The sequence below is a fragment of the Typopeltis vanoorti genome, chromosome 13, assembly GCF_054136105.1.
Source record: "Typopeltis vanoorti isolate ZY-2024b chromosome 13, IOZ_Tvanoo_1.0, whole genome shotgun sequence".
Lineage (NCBI taxonomy): Eukaryota > Metazoa > Arthropoda > Arachnida > Uropygi > Thelyphonidae > Typopeltis > Typopeltis vanoorti.
The window spans coordinates 5,910,079-5,932,800 of NC_143561.1; the positions used below are offsets into that span (position 1 = coordinate 5,910,079).

Consider the following 22,722-nt stretch of genomic DNA (forward strand, 5'->3'; position numbering starts at 1 on the left):
TGAGACTAATGAAGCAATGCAAGGCATAATAGATGTATATAGGACTAGCTTTTATTAGGTTATTATTATTATTACACCTTCCATGGAGTCGGCAGAATCATCGTAAGAGGTTTATTCAACTGACAACATATTTATCATATAGAGTCTTAAAATCCGTAACACTTCTTGCATTAACAACACATTCCAGTAATGCGTTCCATTCACTAACAATTCTCCATGTAAAAAATCTACTCCACACACTGCTATTCACCACACTTTTATATAACTTCCAGGGATGACCTCTGGTTCTTCCCCTCTTGCCTTCTTCTCCTTTTATAATCCGCTTCTGGATTATTCTGATAAAATTCTCTCACTAACTTAAAATCTCTATCATATCACCTCTTTTCCTGCTATCCACCAAACTCTGTAATCCACATTATTATTATTACATGACACCTCCAGGGAGTCCAAGGACTCATCGAGGGAGGGCATCTCCACCACTCAATCCACCAACTACAACTACTTTCATCATCTACACCAACACCATCTACTGCCGACCACCACCACTAGTATTTTCACAGACAATCACAAACATCCATGCCCATGGCGGGATTTGAACCCACAGCCATTTGGCTGGAGAGCAGATACACTAATCACTTGTCCAACCAGGCTGGCAATTTCTTCAACCTCTCTCCATAGCCAGCATTCCAAAGTCCTAACATTGTCTTAGTCGCTCAACTCTGGACCATCTCCAATGTCTCCACATCACACTGAAAACCAGGTGACCAGATTTGAGCACAATAGTCCAAGTGTGGTCTGACCAGTGCCTTATACAGTGACACTATCACTTCCTTATCCCTACATCTTAAGAGTATTTCTTATTATAGCAGTACCACGATGTGCAACCTTTGCAACACTAGCAATGTGCCCTCTAAACTTAAGTCTACTGTCAACCATCACTCTCAAATCTCTAATCTCATCCACTTCCTGCAGTACAGCACCATCAATAGTACACAGCCTTATATTTCTGCACTCCAAAATGCAACACCTTGCACTTATTGATATTAAAACTATAACTCCACTCCTTTGTCCAAGTAAAAAGTCTAACATCATAAAAGATTAACATCGGCAGTGCTACTTATAATTCTTCCCAACTTCACATCATTAGCAAACTACTATAGATCCCCCCCCCCCAGTCAGTCCACATGATGTAACGTTTACAAACTGCAGAGGCCCAAGAACAAAACTCTGGGGCACGCTACCAGTTACCTTCATTTTTTTGAGACACTGCTCCATCGTACACAACCTTGTGTATCATTCAGAGAGCCAATCTCTGAATCCATCTAACCAGTATACTATCTATTCCCATCCTTTGCACTTTTGCTAAGTCCAAGAATATCACTGTATATGATTCTCCCTTATCTGACATACTTGTTACCTTATCATAAAATGCAAGTAAATTACTAAAACAGGACCTACCCTTTACAAATCCATCCTGACCATCATAAAGAATGCTATGTCCATCAAACCAATCCTGTATTCTATTTCTTACCAATCTCTCCAACACTTGACCACAACTGCAGTTATACAGACTGGTCTACAGTTGGAGACCTGTCTTAGAACCATGCTTGTAGAGTGGTACTATTTTGATTTTTTAACTATTTTGCCTGCTTTCCACTCCTTATCAACTCTACCCACTGCAAGACTTTCATTAAATAACTAGTCAAGGGCTTAGCCAACTGTGGTGCACATTCCTTAAGAATATGTGGTGATATGTCATCCATTCCCACAGCCTTATTAACATCTAACCCAACCAACATCTGATATATATACCTGCATTTTTCACTTCCAATTCTCCTAATACTTGCCTCTGTTTTCTATATTGCACCGCATCATTTACACCAGCATGATATATGCTGATAAAGTACTTGTTCAATAATTCCACTATATCCTTTGCATATTATTATGAGAAAATTATTCATCACAAGAAGTTCATCCTAAATGATACAATATCGGTCATACTAATCTTACATTCATCCACAATCTCAAACAACACATTCCTATCACCCATCACTGTCTATGCAAGAAGCCATTCCTCACATCCTTATTTCACCCAACATTATTCAACTTCTAATGTTTAATTTCTCATTATATAGTATCTCAGAAGATACTATTATAGCACATGATTAAATTTATATTACTGTTAATCTCCTATCAACAATTTTCTCCCAAATTAGTCTGTCATGTGTGTCATCACTCCAATATTGTCAGATCTTATATTTTTGTCTTCCAGAGCATTCATGACTGCATCAATCCACCTAGATCTTGGTCATCCTTTGGATCTTTTCTCTACCATCTTTGCATCAAACACCTGTTTCGCCAACCTTTCCTCTCCATTTTCTTGAAGTGATAATACCTCCTTCGATTATCTATGTTCACACATTCTTGAATGCTAATAATGTTGGATTCCTTCCTAATATCTTCAATTTTAATATGATTTTGCCACTGATGCCATCTATTTACTCTCCCAATTTTTTCTCAAAACCTAGTTTCTAATCTTTGATCAGGTGCTTTATTTCTAATCCATAACTTAAAACTGGTTTGAACACTATCTATGTACTACTAGTTCAGTGTTTCGGCTAAGTTCTCTCCTATTACATTGAATTTATTCAGTTGACTTCCCACCATACCAGTTTTTCTTATTTTGTTGTCTATTTCCATATTTATTTTGCCATCTTCACTAAAAATTGTGCCTAAAATATTTTACTTCTTCTATGGTTTCTCCTTTGAGAATGCAGTTGAAGTTATCCATGTTCTTACCTATTTTCATAGTTTTAGTCTTTTGATTGCTTATTTTCATGCTGTATTTGTTACTGCTGTTATTCAGTTTAGTTTAGAATCCTTGGCAACACTTCATTTGCATAAAGCAAATAGCTAAGCATGATACCTCTAATTCAGATATCAGGTTTAATGTCAACTTCTTTCAGAGATAGTGCATCCATGACTTATGCCTGATTTTACATCAAACCATCTTCCTGTACTTCCTTTAGTTCTTACTGCTGACTTCTAACTTAAAGATAGATTATTATTATTATTAACACCAGACCTCCATGGAGCCAAATGACTCATCATGGGAAGCGAACACTGTTACACACAAAAAGCCCATAAGCCATGCTTTAAACTCATTCAATGTATCTGCATTAACCACAATGTCAGGCAACACATTCCTCTGACCAATCACTCTCCATGCAAAGCACTTACTCCTTATGCGTCCCTGTTCACACCCTCCTTATACAACTTCCAGGCATGTCCTCTTGTTCTACCTCCTTTTGCCATTTTGTGAAAAATTTCTTTCCCATTAACCCAGTAACAACCCTTGAACAACTTAAATGTCTCAATAATCATATCCCCTACCATCATCCTATTCACTTTCAATTTTTACATATTAGCTGAAGGTCAAAAAAAAAAAAAAAGACTTGTTCGGCTCCCAATAGTCGTGAAAGTTTAGCTGCCAAAGATGTCGCCCAGGTGCACCACAAGGAGGTATTTCATAACAATTCAGCACCCACCTGTCAGTGCCATTCACTGAAAACGAACTGATTCAAGCAATTAAATCACTGAAAAATAACAAAGCAGCAGGCCTGGATGGTATATACACAGAGTTCATTAAACATCTTGTATGTAACGCTCGTAAGTGGCTTTTGCAGTTTTTCTGTAAAATTCTAGAAAGCAGGAACATCCCAAAGGAATTCCTCTGAGGAGCATCATTATAGCCATTCTAAAACCTGGAAAAGAGCCTACTGATGCAGCAAACTATCGACCAATATCTTTATTAAGTATTCCATATAAACATTTTGAACGATTACATTACTCTATATTCTTGTAGAGAGGCTTATACGTTGGTTAACCTTGATAACTAATAATTAAGGAATTGACAGCATACACTAGAAATATAAATTAAATAAACTTTAATATATACTTTCCGATATTTCGGCAACATCACATTGTCATCTTCTTGGGAACTTAATACAAAGACAAGTGCACGCAAGTACTACATAACAGCAAATGAGAAAAGAGGATCGTTTTTATTGTATTGTATCATAATATTGTGCTCAGACAGATGAGAAGTTTTAGTCAATTGTTAACATTTGTGAGGATATCCTTTTATCATATGTGTGGAGTCTTTTGTGGCAGCATAATCGCCCTTCCCACATAGAATTTTAAAACCTATCATTTGTGTGTTTGCTAGTATTGCTTCAGCTTAGTATTGAATTAAGTTTTAACGAATTTTAATGAATTGTATTGTGCTTATGTGTATAATAAACTTTTGCTCATTGAAAACTTAGTTGTCTGAAATTGCCATTCAATGCACCACTTGTAATAACACGAATCTGGCCGTGGGGCGGGGAGAAAAATTTTAGTTCCGAGTTCAAGGTCACTACTGCATAATTGTTTCACACCTAAACATATTTAAGAAATTGCTTCTTGTTTTGATTTTTTTTTCATAAACTAAATGTCCTAAATGCGCAGCTAAAAAATATAAATGTTTTAGGATACTAAGGGGAGCAAGAGCTTAGATACCTTGTATTTGGGTGATATCATGTATAGTAAGAAATTTGTTACAAACAAGATAAAAAATAAACTTGTAAGTGGAATTAACAATTATAGGACGGTAAAAAGGGGACACAACAAACCTTCAAGAAACACCTGGAAAATTATATATTAGGTTTTATCCTTTATCCAAGTGTTAGCAAACAAAGTTTGCACCTGAAGTACTTTCAGGACTGAGGAAACTCGTGGTAAAGGTGGCATAAGTTCTCATCACTTGCCTTAGTATCTCCCATAATGCTAAACACATCTCCTTGCAGACATGTATAATGTTATACATTAAGGGATGGGCCACTACCCAGACCGGTTTCGACCTTTATCGAGGTCTCATCAGTGGGAGCCAGACCTAGAGGTGGTGATACTAAGGTGGAAGTGGGAGATACTAAGGCAAGTGATGAGAACCAATACTACCCTTACCACGAGTTGCTGTAGTCCTGAAAGTACTTTGTTTGCTAACACTTGGATAAAGGATAAAACCCAATATATAATTAGTAGCATAGCCAAGTGAAAAAACTTCCATAAACCTGGAAAATGTTTGCCAAAAGTTAAAAACTAGGAATATTATTATTACCAACATTTGACCTCCATGGAGTCAGAGATGTTGGAAGTTTATTTTTCATTTGGTTAGACTATAATAAATTTCGTTTAATCCTTTATCCAAGTGTAAGCAAACAAAGTTTGCACCTGAAAATATCTTCAGGACTGGGGTAAGGTAGTGCAACTCCGAGCAAAGGTGGACCGAGCTCTCATCACTCTTTGTCTAAGTATCTCCCATAATGCAAAGCACATCTCCTTGCGGACATATATACTGCTATGCATTAAGGGAAGGGCTACTACCCAGACCGGTTTCAAACTTTATTGAGGTGTATTTAAGTAAAGACCTCTCTAAAAATTAGACGATCCCGAAAGATCGCCCTACTCAGCTTTGTTCCACTCAGTGACAAGCTCACCCCACCACCAGACAGAGCCATAATCTCAGCGGCGGCTCTACTCAGAGACAGGCGAAAACCTACCCCAAGCAGAGCCTCTCATATATATCCAGCATGGGAGGCAGACCAAAACATGGGGATACTAAGGCAGAAGCAATAGGTGAGGTCATATTTATCTATAGGAGTTGCCAACAGGTGTACCACCTTATTATTGAATTACTCTGGATTTAATGAAAGATGTTGGAAGTTTATTTTCACCTGGTTAGACTATAATAAATTTAGTTTAATCCTTTATCCAAGTGTAAGCAAACAAAGTTTGCATCTGAAAATATCTTCAGGACTGGGGTAAGGTAGTGCAACTCCAAGCAAAGTTGGACCGAGCTCTCATCACTCCTTGCATAGCAGTATACATGTCTGCAAGGAGATGTGCTTTGCATTATGGGAGATACTGAGACAAGGAGTGATGAGAGCTTGATCCACCTTTGCTCAAAGTTGCCCGGGGTTGTACTACCTTGGAGATGCATGGTGATATGTCATCAAATCCTGCCTTATTAACACATCAAGGTTATTTATTTCCTCAAATACCTCCTGCTCACTCACAATTAAGCTATTCTCTCCCATGTCCTCTACACTTAAGTTCCTCATGATTCCACCCTGCATGTTAGGGTTCTGATCGGGATGAAACACACTTATAAATTGATCACTGAATACCTCAACAATGTCTTCTGCAGCAGTTACCATTCTACCACTTTCCACATATCTAAAAAAGGGTTTTTGTTAGCTTGATTTGCCAATTTCTGCTCATACTCTTTTGTTTTCCTTACTAACTGAGTCACTTTCCCCTTGCTTGTTCTTTATATTCTTAATGCGACTGATTACCAGTGTTTTGGTTGAGGGGGGGGGGGCATGCAGGAGCCAACACTTTAAAATCTGCTGCCGATGCCATAGTGTAATCTTGTGCAGAATATTGTGGTATTCGAGCCATCATGTCAACAAGTTCGCTGTGCAACTTAACAATACCATGAGAATTATCACGGGTTGCATAAAGTCTACACCTGTTGAGTGGCTACCAGTGGCAGCCCATATATATGCACTGCGACACTGCAGCACCCCCAAGGAAAAAATGAAAAATTTAAATTTTGTTTGTGTTTATAAATAATAACAATGCTTACAACATTATATAAATGCAATACAGCATGTTAAAGGTTAGAGTTTATGTTTCGACAGTGATTGAATAATTAATTATTGGAATTGTTTGATTAACACTTTAGATTGCGAAACAAATACAATGCGATCTAACACAGTGTCGATATTATCACTTTTGACCAATACAGCCAGTCTCGTCGATATTCATTTGCGCTTATGACTGCACGTTACAAGGTCATTCTGGCACTGCTTGGTTGGGCAGCGTATCATGAGATTTCTGTGAGATACGAAACTTTTATTATTGGTGTTTGTTCCTAGTGAGGGTGAAATATTTTTAATAAAACAATTTTTTAATATGTAAATTTATTTATTAATAAATTGGTTACTGATTAGGAAAAAAAGAATTTATTATTATTATTTAAAAATTTTTTTTTTTTATTTTGTATATGCAGCATCCCCACTTAAAATTTTCACCGGCTGCCACTGGTGGCTACCAACCCTCTCTAACATCATACCACCAGACATAAGAAGGAAAGCTGCACTAACAGAGAGTGGATAAAATATATGGGAAATAACAACTTACCCATTCATGAGGACCTCCAAAATCTACCATCTATTCGCTTAAAGTCCTGCAACCCAATCTGGAAACCTCAGCAACCAGATACATATTCTCCTGAAACTGAATGGAAGAATTGCTGGCTTACTTCAACAATGAAAAATGGACACTTCATTACAGACCCCACAACAGAAGCCTCCAGCTTTGACCTGCCCAGACAATAATAAAGCACACTTAGTCACATGAGGACAGGCCATGCCAGGTGTACTACCATGATGTACAAGTGAGGCTTGTGTCCATCTTCAACATGTGCCTGTGGTGCTGATCAACAGACTGTCAATCATATTATCCAGGACTGCCCACTGCAGAGTTTTAAGGGCATAGTGATGGACCTGTTCCAGGCTACCTCAGACATAGTCCAATGGATTAAAGACAATCTGAACTTAAATTTGTGATTTTTAGTATCTAGTTTTAGTATATATACAGGGTGTCCCAAAATTTATGCAAGATTTAAATTTAGTGCCATTTGTGTGGTAAAGTGTTGCCAACGAGAAAAAAAAGACAGAGTGACAGCTGACAGTTCAGGGTTATTAAAAATGACCACACACAGCGAAGAGAGTTCGTTGAATGGATTATGGAACAACAACAACAAGTGGATGCTTATTTTTCGAACAAAATCATCTTCAGCAATGACGCTCATTTTCATCTTGATGGCTTCGTTAATCGACAAAATTGTCGCATTTGGGGTTCAGAAAATCCACGAGTGATTGTTGAGAAACAAATGCATCCACAACGTGTCACTGTTTGGTGCGGATTTTGGGCTGGAGGCATCATCGGTCCATTCTTCTTCGAAAATGCGGTTGGTAAGGCAATTACAGTTAATGGTGCTTGCTATCGCGACATGATAATCCAGTTTTTTGTGCCTAAATTGCAAGATATGGATGTGGACGACATGTGGTTTCAACAAGACGGTGCCACATGCCATACAGCCCGAGAAACAATTCAATTACTGCATGAGTCATTTCCTGATCGTGTAATTTCCCGTGTTGGTGATCAGAATTGGCCGCCCAGATCATGTGACGTAACGCTGTTGGACTTTTTTCTTTGGGATTTTTTGAAGTCTAAGGTTTATGCCAACAAGTCCACGACCACCCACGCCTTGAAGGAGGAAATTGAGCGCTGTATCAACGAAATTCAGCCACATTTATGCAAAACGGTCATGGAAAATTTCGACAAAAGAGTGCTTATGTGCCAGCAAAGCCGTGGAGGCCATTTACCCGATATGCTATTCCATGCATAACCCTATACTGTATACTTTATGAATCAATAAGAAATTACAATTTTTAATTAAAAACCTGTGTTTTCTATCAAAATTACTTCTTGCGTGAATTTTGTGACACCCTGTATATTCATTTTTTCTGTTTTTTATCTTTCTATTTGCACAAATCCAACCCATATGAAATGTATGTATCCTATTCACAAGCCTTTGCAAATGGCATTGCCTCAATCTGTCCTCATATCCCACATCAAAGCCAGTTATGACCTTAGCCAGTCTTCTCTGGAACCTTTCCAACATATCCTCATCACTATGAAAACCAGGAGACCTTTATTTCTACAAGTTAAGGTCCTCTGCATCATTCTTATAATCTGATATTCATCATGACTTGTGCAGTGTGACCTCTGAACTTCAGATCCTTGTTCTCCACCATGTCAAGGTCTTTTATCTTCTCAACTTCCTCCAAAATTTCCCCACCAAGTGTATACTTTGCATCCCATTATGCCTGCCAAATTTCAAAACTTTACACTTGGAATTATTGAAATCCAGTTCCATACTGTTGCCCACTCATACAGTCTATTCAAGTCCTCCTTAAGGCTACAACATCTACTTGATTCGTCATCACTCTATCCAGTTTTGCATAATCTGCAAACAGTTGTATATCATAGTTAAACCTATCCCAATATCATTATGATATGCAAATTAAATAACAATAGTCCCCAAAACTGATCTCTGTGACACTCCACTATTGACGTTCTTTTTAGTGCCCCGCCCCCATACACAACTCACTGATATCTATTCGATAGCCATTCACCTATCCAATTCACCATGTAGTGCTCTGTATAATATTTCATTTACCTTATATAATTGTAGCTATCTAAATAGATTTTCTCTTGGCACCTTGTTGTATGCCTTTTTCTAGATTACAGAACTTAAGTACCAATCCTCGTTATATTCCCATGAATTCTCAACTATTTGTTGTAAAGTCAAAATCTGACCCTAACAATTTCTGTTTGCCTGAACTTCTAGCTTGTTCTTCTCCAGATTTCTCTTCTGTTTTTCATAGCTTATTCTCAAGTATTTGCAGTAAAGTGGATGACAAACAATATTAAACAGGAATTGCATGCGAAAAAGAGGCTATGGAAGAGATATAAGTAGACAGGTGAAGAGAAGCTGCATGAAGAGTAAAAGACACAGATCAGAAGAGTGACTAGTATGGTAAGGAAGACAAAACTGGAATATGAGAGGAGATTGGCCCTAAGATCTGAAGAAAATCATAGGGAATTTTTTAGATATGTTGCCAGTAGGAGGAGAAATGACTGTGGAAGAATGATATTGTGGGATAAAAATGGGAATAGAGTGACTGATGCAGAGGACATAGTGGAATTGTTCAATGAACACTTTATTGGAGTATTTCATCCTGGAGGAGTCAGTTTTAATGCTAGAGGGATTGGGCAGGTTCAAGGTTTAGAGGTACAGGAGGAGAGTGTGTTTCAAATACTGAGTACTCTGGATGTCAGTAAAGCTGTGGGACTGGATGGTATTTCACCAGGTATTTGAGAGAATGTGCTAAGGAACTAACAGTGCCTTTGACCTGGCTTTTCAATGAAAGTCTCGTTGCAGGACTTGGATTTGTGAAGGGGCGCTCTTGTTTTAGCAATATGCTAGCCTTTTATGATAAAGTTACAAGAGCATTAGATGAGGGAAAGGCATATAATGTCATTTTCTTAGACTTAGCGAAGGCATATGACAGGGTGCCACATGATAAGCTGATAATTAAGTTGCAGCACATGGGTCTGGATGTTAGATTGGTCAACTGGATTCAGGATTGGCTTTCCGATAGGTATCAGAGAGTTGTTTATGGTGGGGCAATTTCAAGGAAGCAGAGGGTTACAAGTGGGGTCTCACAGGGCTCAGTACTGGAACCTATATTGTTTAACCTTTATATCAATGACATTGTCAGTGGATTGCAAGGGGATATTCAGTTGTTTGCGGATGATGCGAAGCCGAGAAGGATTATTAGTAATAGTGCAAATGTGGCAGCCCTGCAAGAGGATTTGAATAAGCTAGATAGATGGGCAAATGAATGGGGGTGTCGGTTTAATGCAGCAAAATGTAAGGTCTTGAGGTTTGGAACACATCAATGGGATGCTGCATACTCTATTGGAGGAGATATACTGAAGGAAGTAAAGGACAAGAGATCTGGGGTTGGTGATTGATAGAAACCTGAAATTCAAGGGACATATTGCAAAGGTGGTTGAACGTAACACAAAGGATTGCTGCAATAATGAGAAGGATGCTGACCTGCAGAGATAAAAGAGTTATCATTCCGTTTTATATGACCCTGATCAGACCACACTTAGACTGTTGTTCTCAGATTTGGTCCCCAGGATTTGAAGGGGATAAATTAACTGTTTTCAAAGGGTACAGAGGCAGATTGTTGAGGAACACACTGACATCCAGAGATAAAGAGGTTATTATTCCCCTTTATAAAGCATTGATACTTCCACATTTGGATTACTGTGCTCAGGTCTGGTCACCTGGATTCCTTGGAGATGAGGAGGCTGTGGAGAGGGTTCAGAGAAGAGTGACCAAGTTGGTGAGTGATATAAAAAATGCTCCCTACATTGATAGATTGAGAGCTTGTGGATTGCAGAGATTGGTTGATAGGCGAAGAAGAGGGGATATGATAGAAACATTCAAATTACTAAAAGGTTTTTATAGGATTGATGCAGGGGAAATGTTTCAGCTGTGTGATAGTGATGGAAGAACAAGAGGTCATCTCTGGAAATTAAAGAAGAGTGTGGTTAACAAAGGTGTCAGAACAAGGTTTTTTGCCTGGAGGGTGGTGAATGAGTGGAATTCATTGCCTGACTTTGTTGTGAGCTCTTCATCTGTAAATGAATTCAAGAAGAGATATGACAGATATTGTTTTGCTAGCTTGGGTCTCCCTCGATGAGTCTACTGACTCCATGGAGATACCCGTAATAATAATAATAATAGCAAAGACAGGTTCAGGACTGTACAATGTTAGTTATGAGGATTGGCTGAGGGAATGTGGATTGCGGAGTTTGGTGGATAGAAGGAGAGGTGATATGATTGAGACTTTTAAACTGTTGAGAAGTGGTTATAGGGTTGACACTGAGGAGTTTTTTCGCTTGGTTGAACAGCTGGAAGGAGTGATGACAAGGGGCCATCCCTGATAGTTACGAAGGCATACTGTGAGCAAGAGGGTGAGGAGTGGTTTCTTTGCATGGAGGGTGGTTGAACCGTGGAATGTATTGCCTGATAGAGTGGTGAGAGCAAGAACGGTCAATGAGTTTAAGGAGTGGTATGATAGACTTTGTTTAAGTTAATGGATATTACATCCCATAGACTTTGTGTTTCCTGGGAGCAACCTCCCACGTTGTATCTTGATAGACTTGTGTTTCCTAGGAAGGACCTCCCGTGAAGAGTCTTTTGACTCCTTGGATTTCTAAATAATAATAATAATAAAATTAAGAATTATTAAAATAATAATAATAATAATTTTTCTCTATATTCTCAGAGGGCATTTACTTGGTAGGAACTTTTTATATTCTTTCTTTTCCAGGCTGCTTCTTTAACTTCTTGTGTCTACCATATAGTTTATTTTTCTGTCATTGCAGCACATGCCACCTTAGCTGCATCAATTATTTTTTTTTTTTCTCTGTTTGCCACTGAGACTCCAGGGTTTGGTTCTTGTTTTCAAACTATTTCATTTTTCTTGAATAATATTTGTAGAGTTTTTATATTTTACTTGTAAAAGCTGCTCCACTTTAATTCTTTTTTGAAGCTTTCTTACATGTTTTTTTGATGCGATATTTATTTTTTATCTTGCTTAAAAGTAAATGATGATCGCTTCCAATTTCAAATCTCCTATGTGCTCTTGGAAGTACTGTACTTAAGATATTGCAGAATTACCATGGGATTAATCCTCCAACTGGCCATGATGTCTACATACATCCAACAAAATCTGGATATGATTCTGTAATACCTATTGAATAACATGTATAAGAAGTTCAATTTGGTCTCACTATTTCATCCACCTCAGCCGGTAGGGAGATTAATGGGAAAACTATAACCATTATGGGTGATATTAATTGTGGCAGTATTGATTAGAATGAGGAGATAGAATCAAGGACATGTTGCCTTTAACAAAATTCATACCTACATGTTGCTTATCTTAGGCAACATGTAATGGCAAGTACATGAGGATTTAAAGTCTTAGATCTAATCATATTATCACGGGATGTGATTGTGAATGGAGTGTCTAATCCTCTTCCAGTTGGTGAGAGTGACCATGAGGTGATCACCTGAGTTGTAGCCATTTATATGAGAACTTCTGTGGAACTACAGGACTGGTGATTGTGAAAATATTAGGAGACAAGTGGGAGCTATAGCACGGAAAGGGGAGTTGAGTGGGAGGCAAGTATTGCTTGGGCATTGATCATTGCTACATAAGGTAGGAGTAAAATGAAGGGATTAAGCATGAAATCTGGAAAAGGCACCGTGGAAGCAACACAAAATGAATGTTGGTAATAATCAGTTGCATGAAGAGCACAAAGAGCAAGTCAGAAAGGTTAAGCATGAGCAGAAATTAGCCAATCAAGCCAAGAAAAATTGTAGCGAATAATATTTTGATATGTGACAAATAGAAATAAGAATAACTATGGGAGGATGATATTAATTGATGATAAAGGTAGATTGATAACTGATGCAAAGAATACAGTTGAAGTACTCAGTGAGCATCTTGTCAAGGTATTTCATCCCTGTGAAGGTGACACCATGAGAAGCTAGAGCGTAGAGGGTATGTTAGATGAAGTGATGATTGAGGGAATGCAGTTTGCAGAGTCTTGCAAATAGAAGAAGAGATATGATTGAGATATATAAATTGGTAAATAAGTTGGTAAGAGGTTGTTACCGGATTAATGTGGAAGAAATTTTTCTTTGAATGTGGGGGGGGGAGGATAGAACAAAGGGTCATCCCTGGAAGCTGTATAAGGAGGATGTGAGAAAGCATGTAATGAGTAGGTTCTTTGCATAGAGAGTAGTTGGTGAGTGGAATGCTTTGCCTGAAAGTGTGGTGAGTGCAGAAATTGTCATTTGGTTTAAGGCATCATTGAATGATCTTTTTGCTTGAGTGTGGCCTTCCTGTGATGAATCCTTTCACTCCATGGAGGTATGATGATAATAATATTTTAATTTCAGAAATTTCCATACATAGTGGAAGAAGAAACAAGAAGGATATTAAAAATATAAAACATTTTGAGTTGTGCTGGTTAAAAATTTTATTTAATGTGAAAATATGAAACTTTTTTATCATTGAATTAAAAAAAATCAGTACTAATTATGATTACTATAAGTACTATAATTACTATAAGATTACTATAAGTACTGAAACAAAGAAAGATGAATGACAGTAAAAGTAAGAAGAATGATAGCGAAAGTTGGACGCATGTTAGTCCGAAAGTACGGAAACAAAGAAAGATAAATGAGAGTGAAAGTGAGAAGAATGATAGTGAAAGTTGGACGTATGTTGGACCGAAAGTATGGAAACAAAGAAGGATGAATGAGAGGGAATGTGAGAAGAGGGGGTCGAGAGTTAGAAAGTTAGAAAGATTTAATGATAGAGAGAATGTGTCGCGAGGTTCGGAAAGTGAATTAGATTGGATGAGGCAAGAAATGAAATGGATGCTGAATGAAATTAAGAGAATTCAGGTCAAAACTATTAAAATAAATCATGATGGCATGAAAGAGTTAATGAAAGATGAGCGAGTGGCGTTGTATGGCGACTCCATTATTAAAGGTGTGCTAGAGGATAAAATGCACAAGGTATGTTTTCCAGGCGGTAAAATAAGTAGTGATTGAGGCATTGGATATGAGGCGGGAGCGAGCAAAAGAGTTAATTGTATTAATTGGTACAAATGATTTGAGAGAGAACAAAGAGCATGTCAAAATGAATGTCAAGAGACTGCTTAGAAAGATAAAAGAGAATAGTGTGACAGGAAGGGTGGTCAGTGTGTTGCCTAGGTATGATTGTGGTGAAATGAGGCAGAGAGCAAGGATTATGAATGGTATTCTGGCTGAAATGTGTGAGGAGATGGGAGTACAGTTTGTTAATGTGTGGAATGAGTTTGAGGGACGAAGTGAGCTGTATGGGAGCGATGGACTGCATTTGAGTGGTTATGGTGTGAGTCGCTTGGAGAGACTGCTGCTAGAAGGTAGAGAAGTGAATAGAGAAAATGAATCAGATCGAGAGGGGAGTGATGTGGAAGAGCAGGAGAGTAAGACAGGAGAGATTGAAGAAGTGGAAATGAATGGAGAGGTGAGTGGTATGAGTATAGAAAATGAGAGAATGGGTGTGCAAGAGGAGCAGGGAAACGGGGAGGCCCAGGGTGGACAGGGATACACAGCGTGAGAAAGGTGGATGCTCCAAGAGGAGGTGAGAGCATGTGTAGGCAGGAAAGTAATGGGATGACCAGGGATCAAGAGGAAACAGATGTTGTTGCAAAGGGTTCTAAAATGAAGAGGCAGAAAGAGAAATGGCCCCAGTCCAGCATGGAGAGAGCACATCGAGTGAATGGTATCAGTGGAACTAGCTGTAGATCCAGAAATGAGTTGTTGTGTTTGTATACCAATGCTAGAAGCATAAGAAACAAGGCGGATGAAATGGTTGCACTAATTGTGTCTGTGTACCCAGAGATTGTTGGAATAAGTGAGACATGGTTAGATGAGGACGACATCCTGACAGGAATAGAGATGGAAAGGTATGATATGTTTCGTGAGGATAGAAGGGATAAAAAGGGAGGGGGAGTGCTATTGATGATAGAGAAAGAGTTATGTCCATACAAGGTAGAGATGCAAGAGGGAAATAGGGCCAGTGGTTTTGAGGCAGTATGGTGTGAGATAGAGGTGAATAGAATCAAATACTTGGTGGGATGTTGTTATAGACCTGGTAATGTGGATGGTGGTGATAGTGAAATGTATAGTCAAATAAGCCGAGCAAATAAAAAAAGGGTGATCATTATGGGTGATTTTAATTATGGCAATATAGACTGGAATGAAGAGATAGCGACTGGAAGTAAAGAAAATGAGTTTCTTGAGTTTTTGAGGGATAACTACCTCAGACAGTATGTAACAGAGGGCACACAAGGATTAAGGGTCTTGGATTTGGTCATCTCATCGGAGGATGTAATTATAAATGAGGTGTCAAATCAAAGTGACCATGAGGTGATTACCTGGGTGGTTGCCAGCAGTGCGAGGACCCCTGTGAAAAAAGGGTATATGTGGAACTACAAGGGGGGTGATTATGAAGAGCTCAGGAGACAGCTTGCAGGTGTAGCATGGAATGAGGAGTTAGCTGGAAAAGAGATCAATGCAGCTTGGGGGATTTTCAAAAAATATTTAGTGGATGCAATGTCTAAATGTATACCACGGGTGAGAAGGTTAAATAAGGTAGGTGTGAGATGGATGAATAAAGAGATTAAGCATGCAATACAGAAAAAAAAGGCATTGTGGAAACAGCATAAGAGAAGTGGAAGTAACCAATTTCATGAAGTCTACAAAGACCAGGCAAGGAGGGTGACTTGGTTGGTGAGAGTAGCTAAAGAGAGGTATGAACAGCAGTTAGCTAAGGAAGCCAAAAAGAATCCTAGGGAGTTCTTTCGATATGTAGCCAGCAAAAGAAAGAATGATTATGGAAGGATGATATTGATTGGAGGAAATGGTATAAAGACAGCTGTTGCAGAATGTGTTGTGGAGATACTTAATGAGCAATTCATAAAGATCTTTCAATCTTGTGAATGTGACTTCATGGAGAGATTAAGAGCAGTTGATGATGGGGAGGAGAGACTGACTGTAAGTGAGCAAGAGGTGTTTGGGGAGTTGAGTAAACTAGATGTAAATAAGGCTGTGGGACTTGATAATATATCACCACGTATTCTGAAGGAGTGTGCCAGAGAGTTGACACCTGCCTTGACATATTTTTTTAATACGAGTCTTGCACTTGGTCAAGTTCCTAAAGAGTGGAAGGAAGGCAAGATTGTGCCACTTCATAAAGGAGGTGATCGAACTCAAGCATCAAACTATAGGCCTATCTGTGTGTCAGGTATTGTGGTTAAGTTGTTGGAGAAGCTTGTGAGAACTAGGATCCAGAGTTGGGTTGACAACAATGGTATAATCTTTGATGGACAGCATGGATTTGCTAAAGGGAGGTCATGTTTTAGTAATCTACTTACTTATTACAATAAAGTAACTGCTTCCTTGGACAGAGGAGAAGGATACACAGTAATATACTTGGATTTCGCAAAAGCTTTTGATAGAGTACCTCATGATAAGTTGACAGTCAAACTAGAGCAGATGGGGTTGGATATTAGATTAGTGCATTGGATTGGAGACTGGCTATCTGATAGGTATCAACAAGTTGTGTATGGGGGGTGCAATATCCAGGAAAAGGAAAGTCGCTAGTGGAGTGCCTTAGGGGTCTGTTTTAGGGCCATTACTATTTAACTTATATATTAATGATATTGGTGAAGATTTGGATGGAGATATTCAGTTGTTTGCAGATGATGCAAAGTTGGGACGAACCATAAAGAGTAGTGAAGATGTTGTGGCCTTGCAAGAACACTTGAATAAATTGAGTGATTGGGCAAGCAAATGGGGATGTGAGTTCAATGTTGCAAAATGTAAGGTTTTAAAATTTTGAAAACAAAGATGGGATGCAGAATTTATGCTTGTGAGAATATATTGTTGGAAGTAGAGGAAATAAGAGATCTGGGGGTGATAGTGGATAAGGATCTAAAATTTAGGCGACACATCGCCAAAATTGTGAAGACAAGACAAAGACTTCTGGGAATGATGCAGAGGACACTGACATGTAGAAGTAGGGAGATACTTGTTCCAATGTATGAGGCTTTGATTAGGCCACACTTGGACTATTGTGCCCAGATTTGGTCACCGGGTTTTCAGAAGGATGAAGAGATGTTGGAAAGGGTCCAAAGGCGACTGACTAAGGTAGTTTCTGACCTCTGGAATGTTGAGTATGAGGAAAGATTGAAAAGATGTAATTTGCAGAGTCTCGTGGAGAGAAGGAAGAGGGGAGATATGATAGAGACCTACAAGTTGGTAAGGGGTTGTTATAGGATCAATGGTGGAGAAGTTCTACAGAGAATAGTGGGAGATCAGGGGAGAACCAGAGGTCATCCCTGGAAACTGTATAAGGAGGGTGTGAGTAAGGGAGCGAGAGGCAGGTTTTTTTCGTGCAGAGTTGTGAGTGATTGGAATGCCTTGCCTCAGAGCGTGGTGTCTGCAAGTAGTTTGATTGTGTTTAAGACACGGTATGATGAGATGTGTGTGTAAGATAAAAGGACCTCCTAGATGAGTCTTTGACTCCATGAGGTCTTGTTTAATAATAATAATTTTTTACTATAATAATTTATCAAATACTTAGATTATTAATGACTACTTATAGAAAACATATATTTATATTTTATCACCACTGTATATTTTGTTTTAAAAAATATTTAGATTTGTCCTGAACAAATGTATGTATTCAAGTATATTTGCTTTTTTTTAAACCATATGATGTTTTTGCCACAGTTGCTTGCCAGTCTCCTTCTCCTCATTGCTGTGAATGTTGCAGGCATTTTCTCCTTATTCCCAAGTAAAACTTCCCAAAGGCAAGCATTCCTTGAAACTAGAGAATGTATTGAAGCTCGCCTTAGTATCCAACGAGAGAACCAGCAGCAGGTAAATCTTCCTATATGAAAACATTTTTTATAATTGTTTAAGCTTCTCATTAAAAACTTTAACCTATTAATGCTATTAGGTTAATCCTTTTTCTGTTCAGCTGATACTAAGTTTTTTCATAATCTGATTTTGCCTTTCTTACCATACTGGTCACCTTTCTTTCCTGTGCCTTATTTGCTTGTGAACTTGCTGATTACCTTTCTCCTTATATACCCTCCATAATATTTTATTTTTATTGTCACTTCTGCTTGATACATCCTTCCATAGCAAATTCTTATGTTCTATGGTATGGCTTCAAACTACCACTTAAGCTTGTCATAATCACCTGCCTCTAGCCTCCACATATATCACATAATTTCTCATAGTTCTTCCCAACTTTGTATCATATCCAAACAGTTTCATAATTCTAGTTTAGCCTATCACAAATCATTAACAAATATGTTAAACAATAATGATCCCAAAACAGGCCTCTGACATTACTAGTGACCTTCCTCTTTTGGAATATCCCCCCCCCCCCCACACACACACATGCACATGCAGTCCATTGATACCTATCTGACATCCAATCACCTATCCGACTTGCTAGCCTCTTATCCAACAATCCCATCTGTTCCAGTTTAGTTACCAGCTTGTTGTGTAGCAATCTGTCAAATGGCTTCTGAAAAATCCAAGTATACTACGCTATATGCATCTCCCTTATATGGTGAATTTGTCGCTTTGTTGTAATACACGAGCAGATTGTTAAAACGTGACCTCCTCCTTAACAAACTCATACTAACCATCATGGAGAACTACAGAAGTAATTGCTGCACATATTCTTCCACTAACATATCCTACCATTATCTTGATTTTTCTACTTTTCACATACCGAATGAACTTTGTGGGATTTTTCTTGGCTCGATTGGCTAATTTCTGCTCATCACTTTTGCTGTTCTTTTTAACTTATGCCATACACAGCTTTAATAGTTTTCCATCAGCTAGTCTTTTTCCACTTCACTAATTTACTAATTACCATTTGTTACAGTCTGAATACTTAATTGCAGTGTTGCAAGATCATCATCATCAAATTCCTGCCATGTACCCTCAAAGGGTACATGGCAGGAAAACAGGATATGATAGTACTACATGAAAAATTTACATCATTACTATCTTCCTATCTACAATTTTTCTCCAAATCAGTCTGTTACTTGTCAAGATTCCAACATTATCAGATCTTATATTTCTATCGTCCAAGGCACTTTGTACCATATCAATCCACCTACATCTTGGTCTTCCTCTGGGTCGTTTTCCTGCCAACCTGGCAGAAAACACTTGTTTTGCTAATCTTTCTGCCCATTCTGTTTAAGTGACCATACCATCTGAGATTAGCTCTGCTAACGCATTCCTGGATGTTGACAATGTCAAGTTCTTTCCTAATATCCTAGTTTTTAATATGATATTGCCATTGATGCCATCTGTCCATGCCAATAATCTTTCTCAGGACTCTCATATCTGCAGTCTCTAGTCTTAGATCAAATGTTTTACTTCTGATCCAGCTCTCAGATCCATAAGTTAAAACTGGTTTGAACACTGTCTTGTATACAGCTAATTTAGTGTTCCGACTAATTTCTCTCTTATTCCATATGAATTTATTCAATTGACTTCCCACCATATCAGCTTTGCTGATTCTGTTGTCTATTTCTATATTTAATTTACCATCTTCAGTAAAAATCGTGCCTAAGTAGCTGAAATGTTTTACTTGTTCCACAGGTTCTCCATTTACAACACAGTTGACATTTTCAATGATTCTGCCTATTTTCATTGTCTTTGTCTTTTTATTGCTGACCTTCATACCATATCTATTACTACAGCTATTCAATTTAGTCAGAGAATCTTGCAGACTTGTAGCGGATTTATTTAGAAGTATAACATCATCCGTATAAAGCAAAGAGCTGAGATTAACATCTCCAATTCTGATATCATGTTTAATACCACTTTCCTTCATAATGTGATCCATATAAATAATGAATAACAGAGGGGATAATGTACATTCTTGTCTCACACCAGAATTAACATTAAACCACCTTCCTGTACTTCCTTCAATTCTAACTGCTGACTTACAACTCAAATAAAGACTAATTATTGCTTGATATAATGCCCCATTGACACCATATAACTGTAGCATATTGAATAGCTTCTCTCATGGCACCTGGTCATATGCTTTTTCCAAATCGACAAAACTTAAATACAGATCTCTGTTATATTGCCATGCTTTCTCGACTATTTGTCATAAAGTGAAGATCTGATCCTGACAGCCTCTATTTGGCCTGAATCCAGCTTGTTCTTCACCAAGCTTTTCTTCCACAATTCTTCTCAACCGTTTCTCAAGTATACTTGCATAGATCTTGCCAGGAACGGAACACTCAGTAGGGAAATACCTCTGTAATTCTCACATTCAGTTTTATTTCCCTTTTTATATATATATTTTATATTATGAGAGCTCTACTCCAATCATCGGGAATTCGTCCCTCTGTCCAGGCCTTCTGAACTATGCAGTGCAGCCACTGTAAGACTCTCACACCACCATACTTCAGCATTTCTGGTCGAATATCATCTACTCCTGCTGCCTTTCCACATTTCAAGCCTTTGATGGATTTTTTTACTTCAAGTATGGATATGTATTCCTGACTGCATGCCTGGTCAGTGTTTTTTACCACTGTGCTGTCATCATTGCTTGTTTCATTTAGCAGTTTTTCATAGTAATTACTCCATACTTCAAGGATATCTTTTTGTCCTGTTTTCATGTCAACTTTATTATCTCTAACTCCTTTTACAGCACTCTTTCCCCCATTCCTAAGCTTCTTCAACAACCTCCAGAATATTTTGCCACTTCTTGATATTTATTTTCTATATTCTTGCCATGACTTTTGTTTAGCTAGTTTTACACAGTGTTTATTTCTTACATTTGTCTCTGTATTCTCTAAGAGCACAAGCTGACTTATTTGCCAGGAACTTTTGATATGCTTTTTTCTTTTCCTTCACTGCCTCTTTAACTTCCTGTATCCACCAGGGAGTTCTGATTTTTTTTATTCTTGCAGACAACCTCACCACATGCCTCTCTGCAGAATCAAGTAATGTTTTCTTCAGAGTTAGCAACTGAATCTCCAAGGTTTGGTTCCTGTTCTCAAACTTTTTCATTTTTTCTTCAATAATCTTTGTGTATTTTAGTCTGCAGTTCACATCTGAGAGCTGCTCAACTTTTATTGGCTTTAAAACTTTCTTACATGTTATTCTTTTCAATATGAAATTCAATTTTATCCTGCTCAAGACTAAATAGTGATCACTTCCAATTTCAAATCCTCTGTACACTCTGGTGTCCTGCACCAGGGAGAAAACATCACTCTCAACAATAACATAATCAATGAGACCTTTCTTATTCCTTGCCTCTTCTCTAAATGTGAATTTGTGCACATTTTTATGTTGGAACATGGTGTTAGTAATAACCAGTCCATGTCCTGAGCAGAAATCCAACAGCTATTTGCCATTATTATTATCTTTGCTCTTTTTTAACTAGATGTTGAAATCATCATCATCATCATTATATTCCTGCCATGTAACCTCAAGGCATGCAGGATATGATAGTACTACATTAAACATTTACATCATTACTAACTTCCTATTCTGTCTACAATTTTACTCCAAATCATTCTGTTACTTGTCAAGACTCCAACATTATCATATCTTATATTTCTATCGTCTAAGGCAGTGGTCTCCAAAGTGTCGTACATGTATCAACTCGCGTACCCCAGGGGATACGCGAGTCGATATGTGGGGGTATGTCAAAAAAGTTTTATATTGATAGGGAAAAAAATTAAGTAATTAATTAAAGATAAAGAATATTACTTTCTTTCATCAATTAAACATATATCTAATATAGACAAAGACATTATAAAGATCCTGTAAACTTAAATTTGCGAGTAGCGCACATTGGGCAACTTTGCACATATAATCGTTTGTGGCAAAGATGTCATGTTTTTTAAAACTAGGGAGTAAATCTCTTACTTCTTATCATTGCCATTGTTTGTAGAGCATCCTAGTTTTGACAATCCCAACTAGAGAAGGAAAATTGCTTAGTTATCCTGCTATCTACAGATCAAACCACAGTTGTATTAATTATTTGACTGTTAGTAGTAAGTTTAACGATTTTTTAGTATATATTGTTTCTGTGCAATTCCAACACCTTTTTGTGCTTACTTTTTACGTTTACACTAGAAATAGTGAATTAATATTATCAAAATTGCTTATATTTTTTAAAAGTGTTTGATATTATCAATAGTAAATGAATTATATTTAAATTTTACAAATTAATCCTCACAAAACGGATAAATGGTTAAAAAATGTCCTTCAAAGAAACTCTCTCAATCAATTGGGGGTATGCGCTATTTGTTTTTTCTGTCTTGGGGGTACGTGATCAAAAACGT

The 22,722-nt window shown here is 37.8% G+C and overlaps 1 protein-coding gene across 1 annotated transcript in view; it reads left to right on the forward strand.

Annotated features, from left to right (window-relative positions):
* LOC150099904 (adenylate cyclase type 5-like) overlaps window positions 1-22,722 on the forward strand; it is a 221,665-nt gene that overhangs the window by 2,092 nt on the left and 196,851 nt on the right. The window contains exon 2 of the mRNA XM_090403170.1: window positions 18,113-18,262. Within this exon, the coding sequence (XP_090259296.1) occupies window positions 18,113-18,262 (150 nt within the window). The remainder of the gene's footprint in view (window positions 1-18,112; window positions 18,263-22,722) is intronic.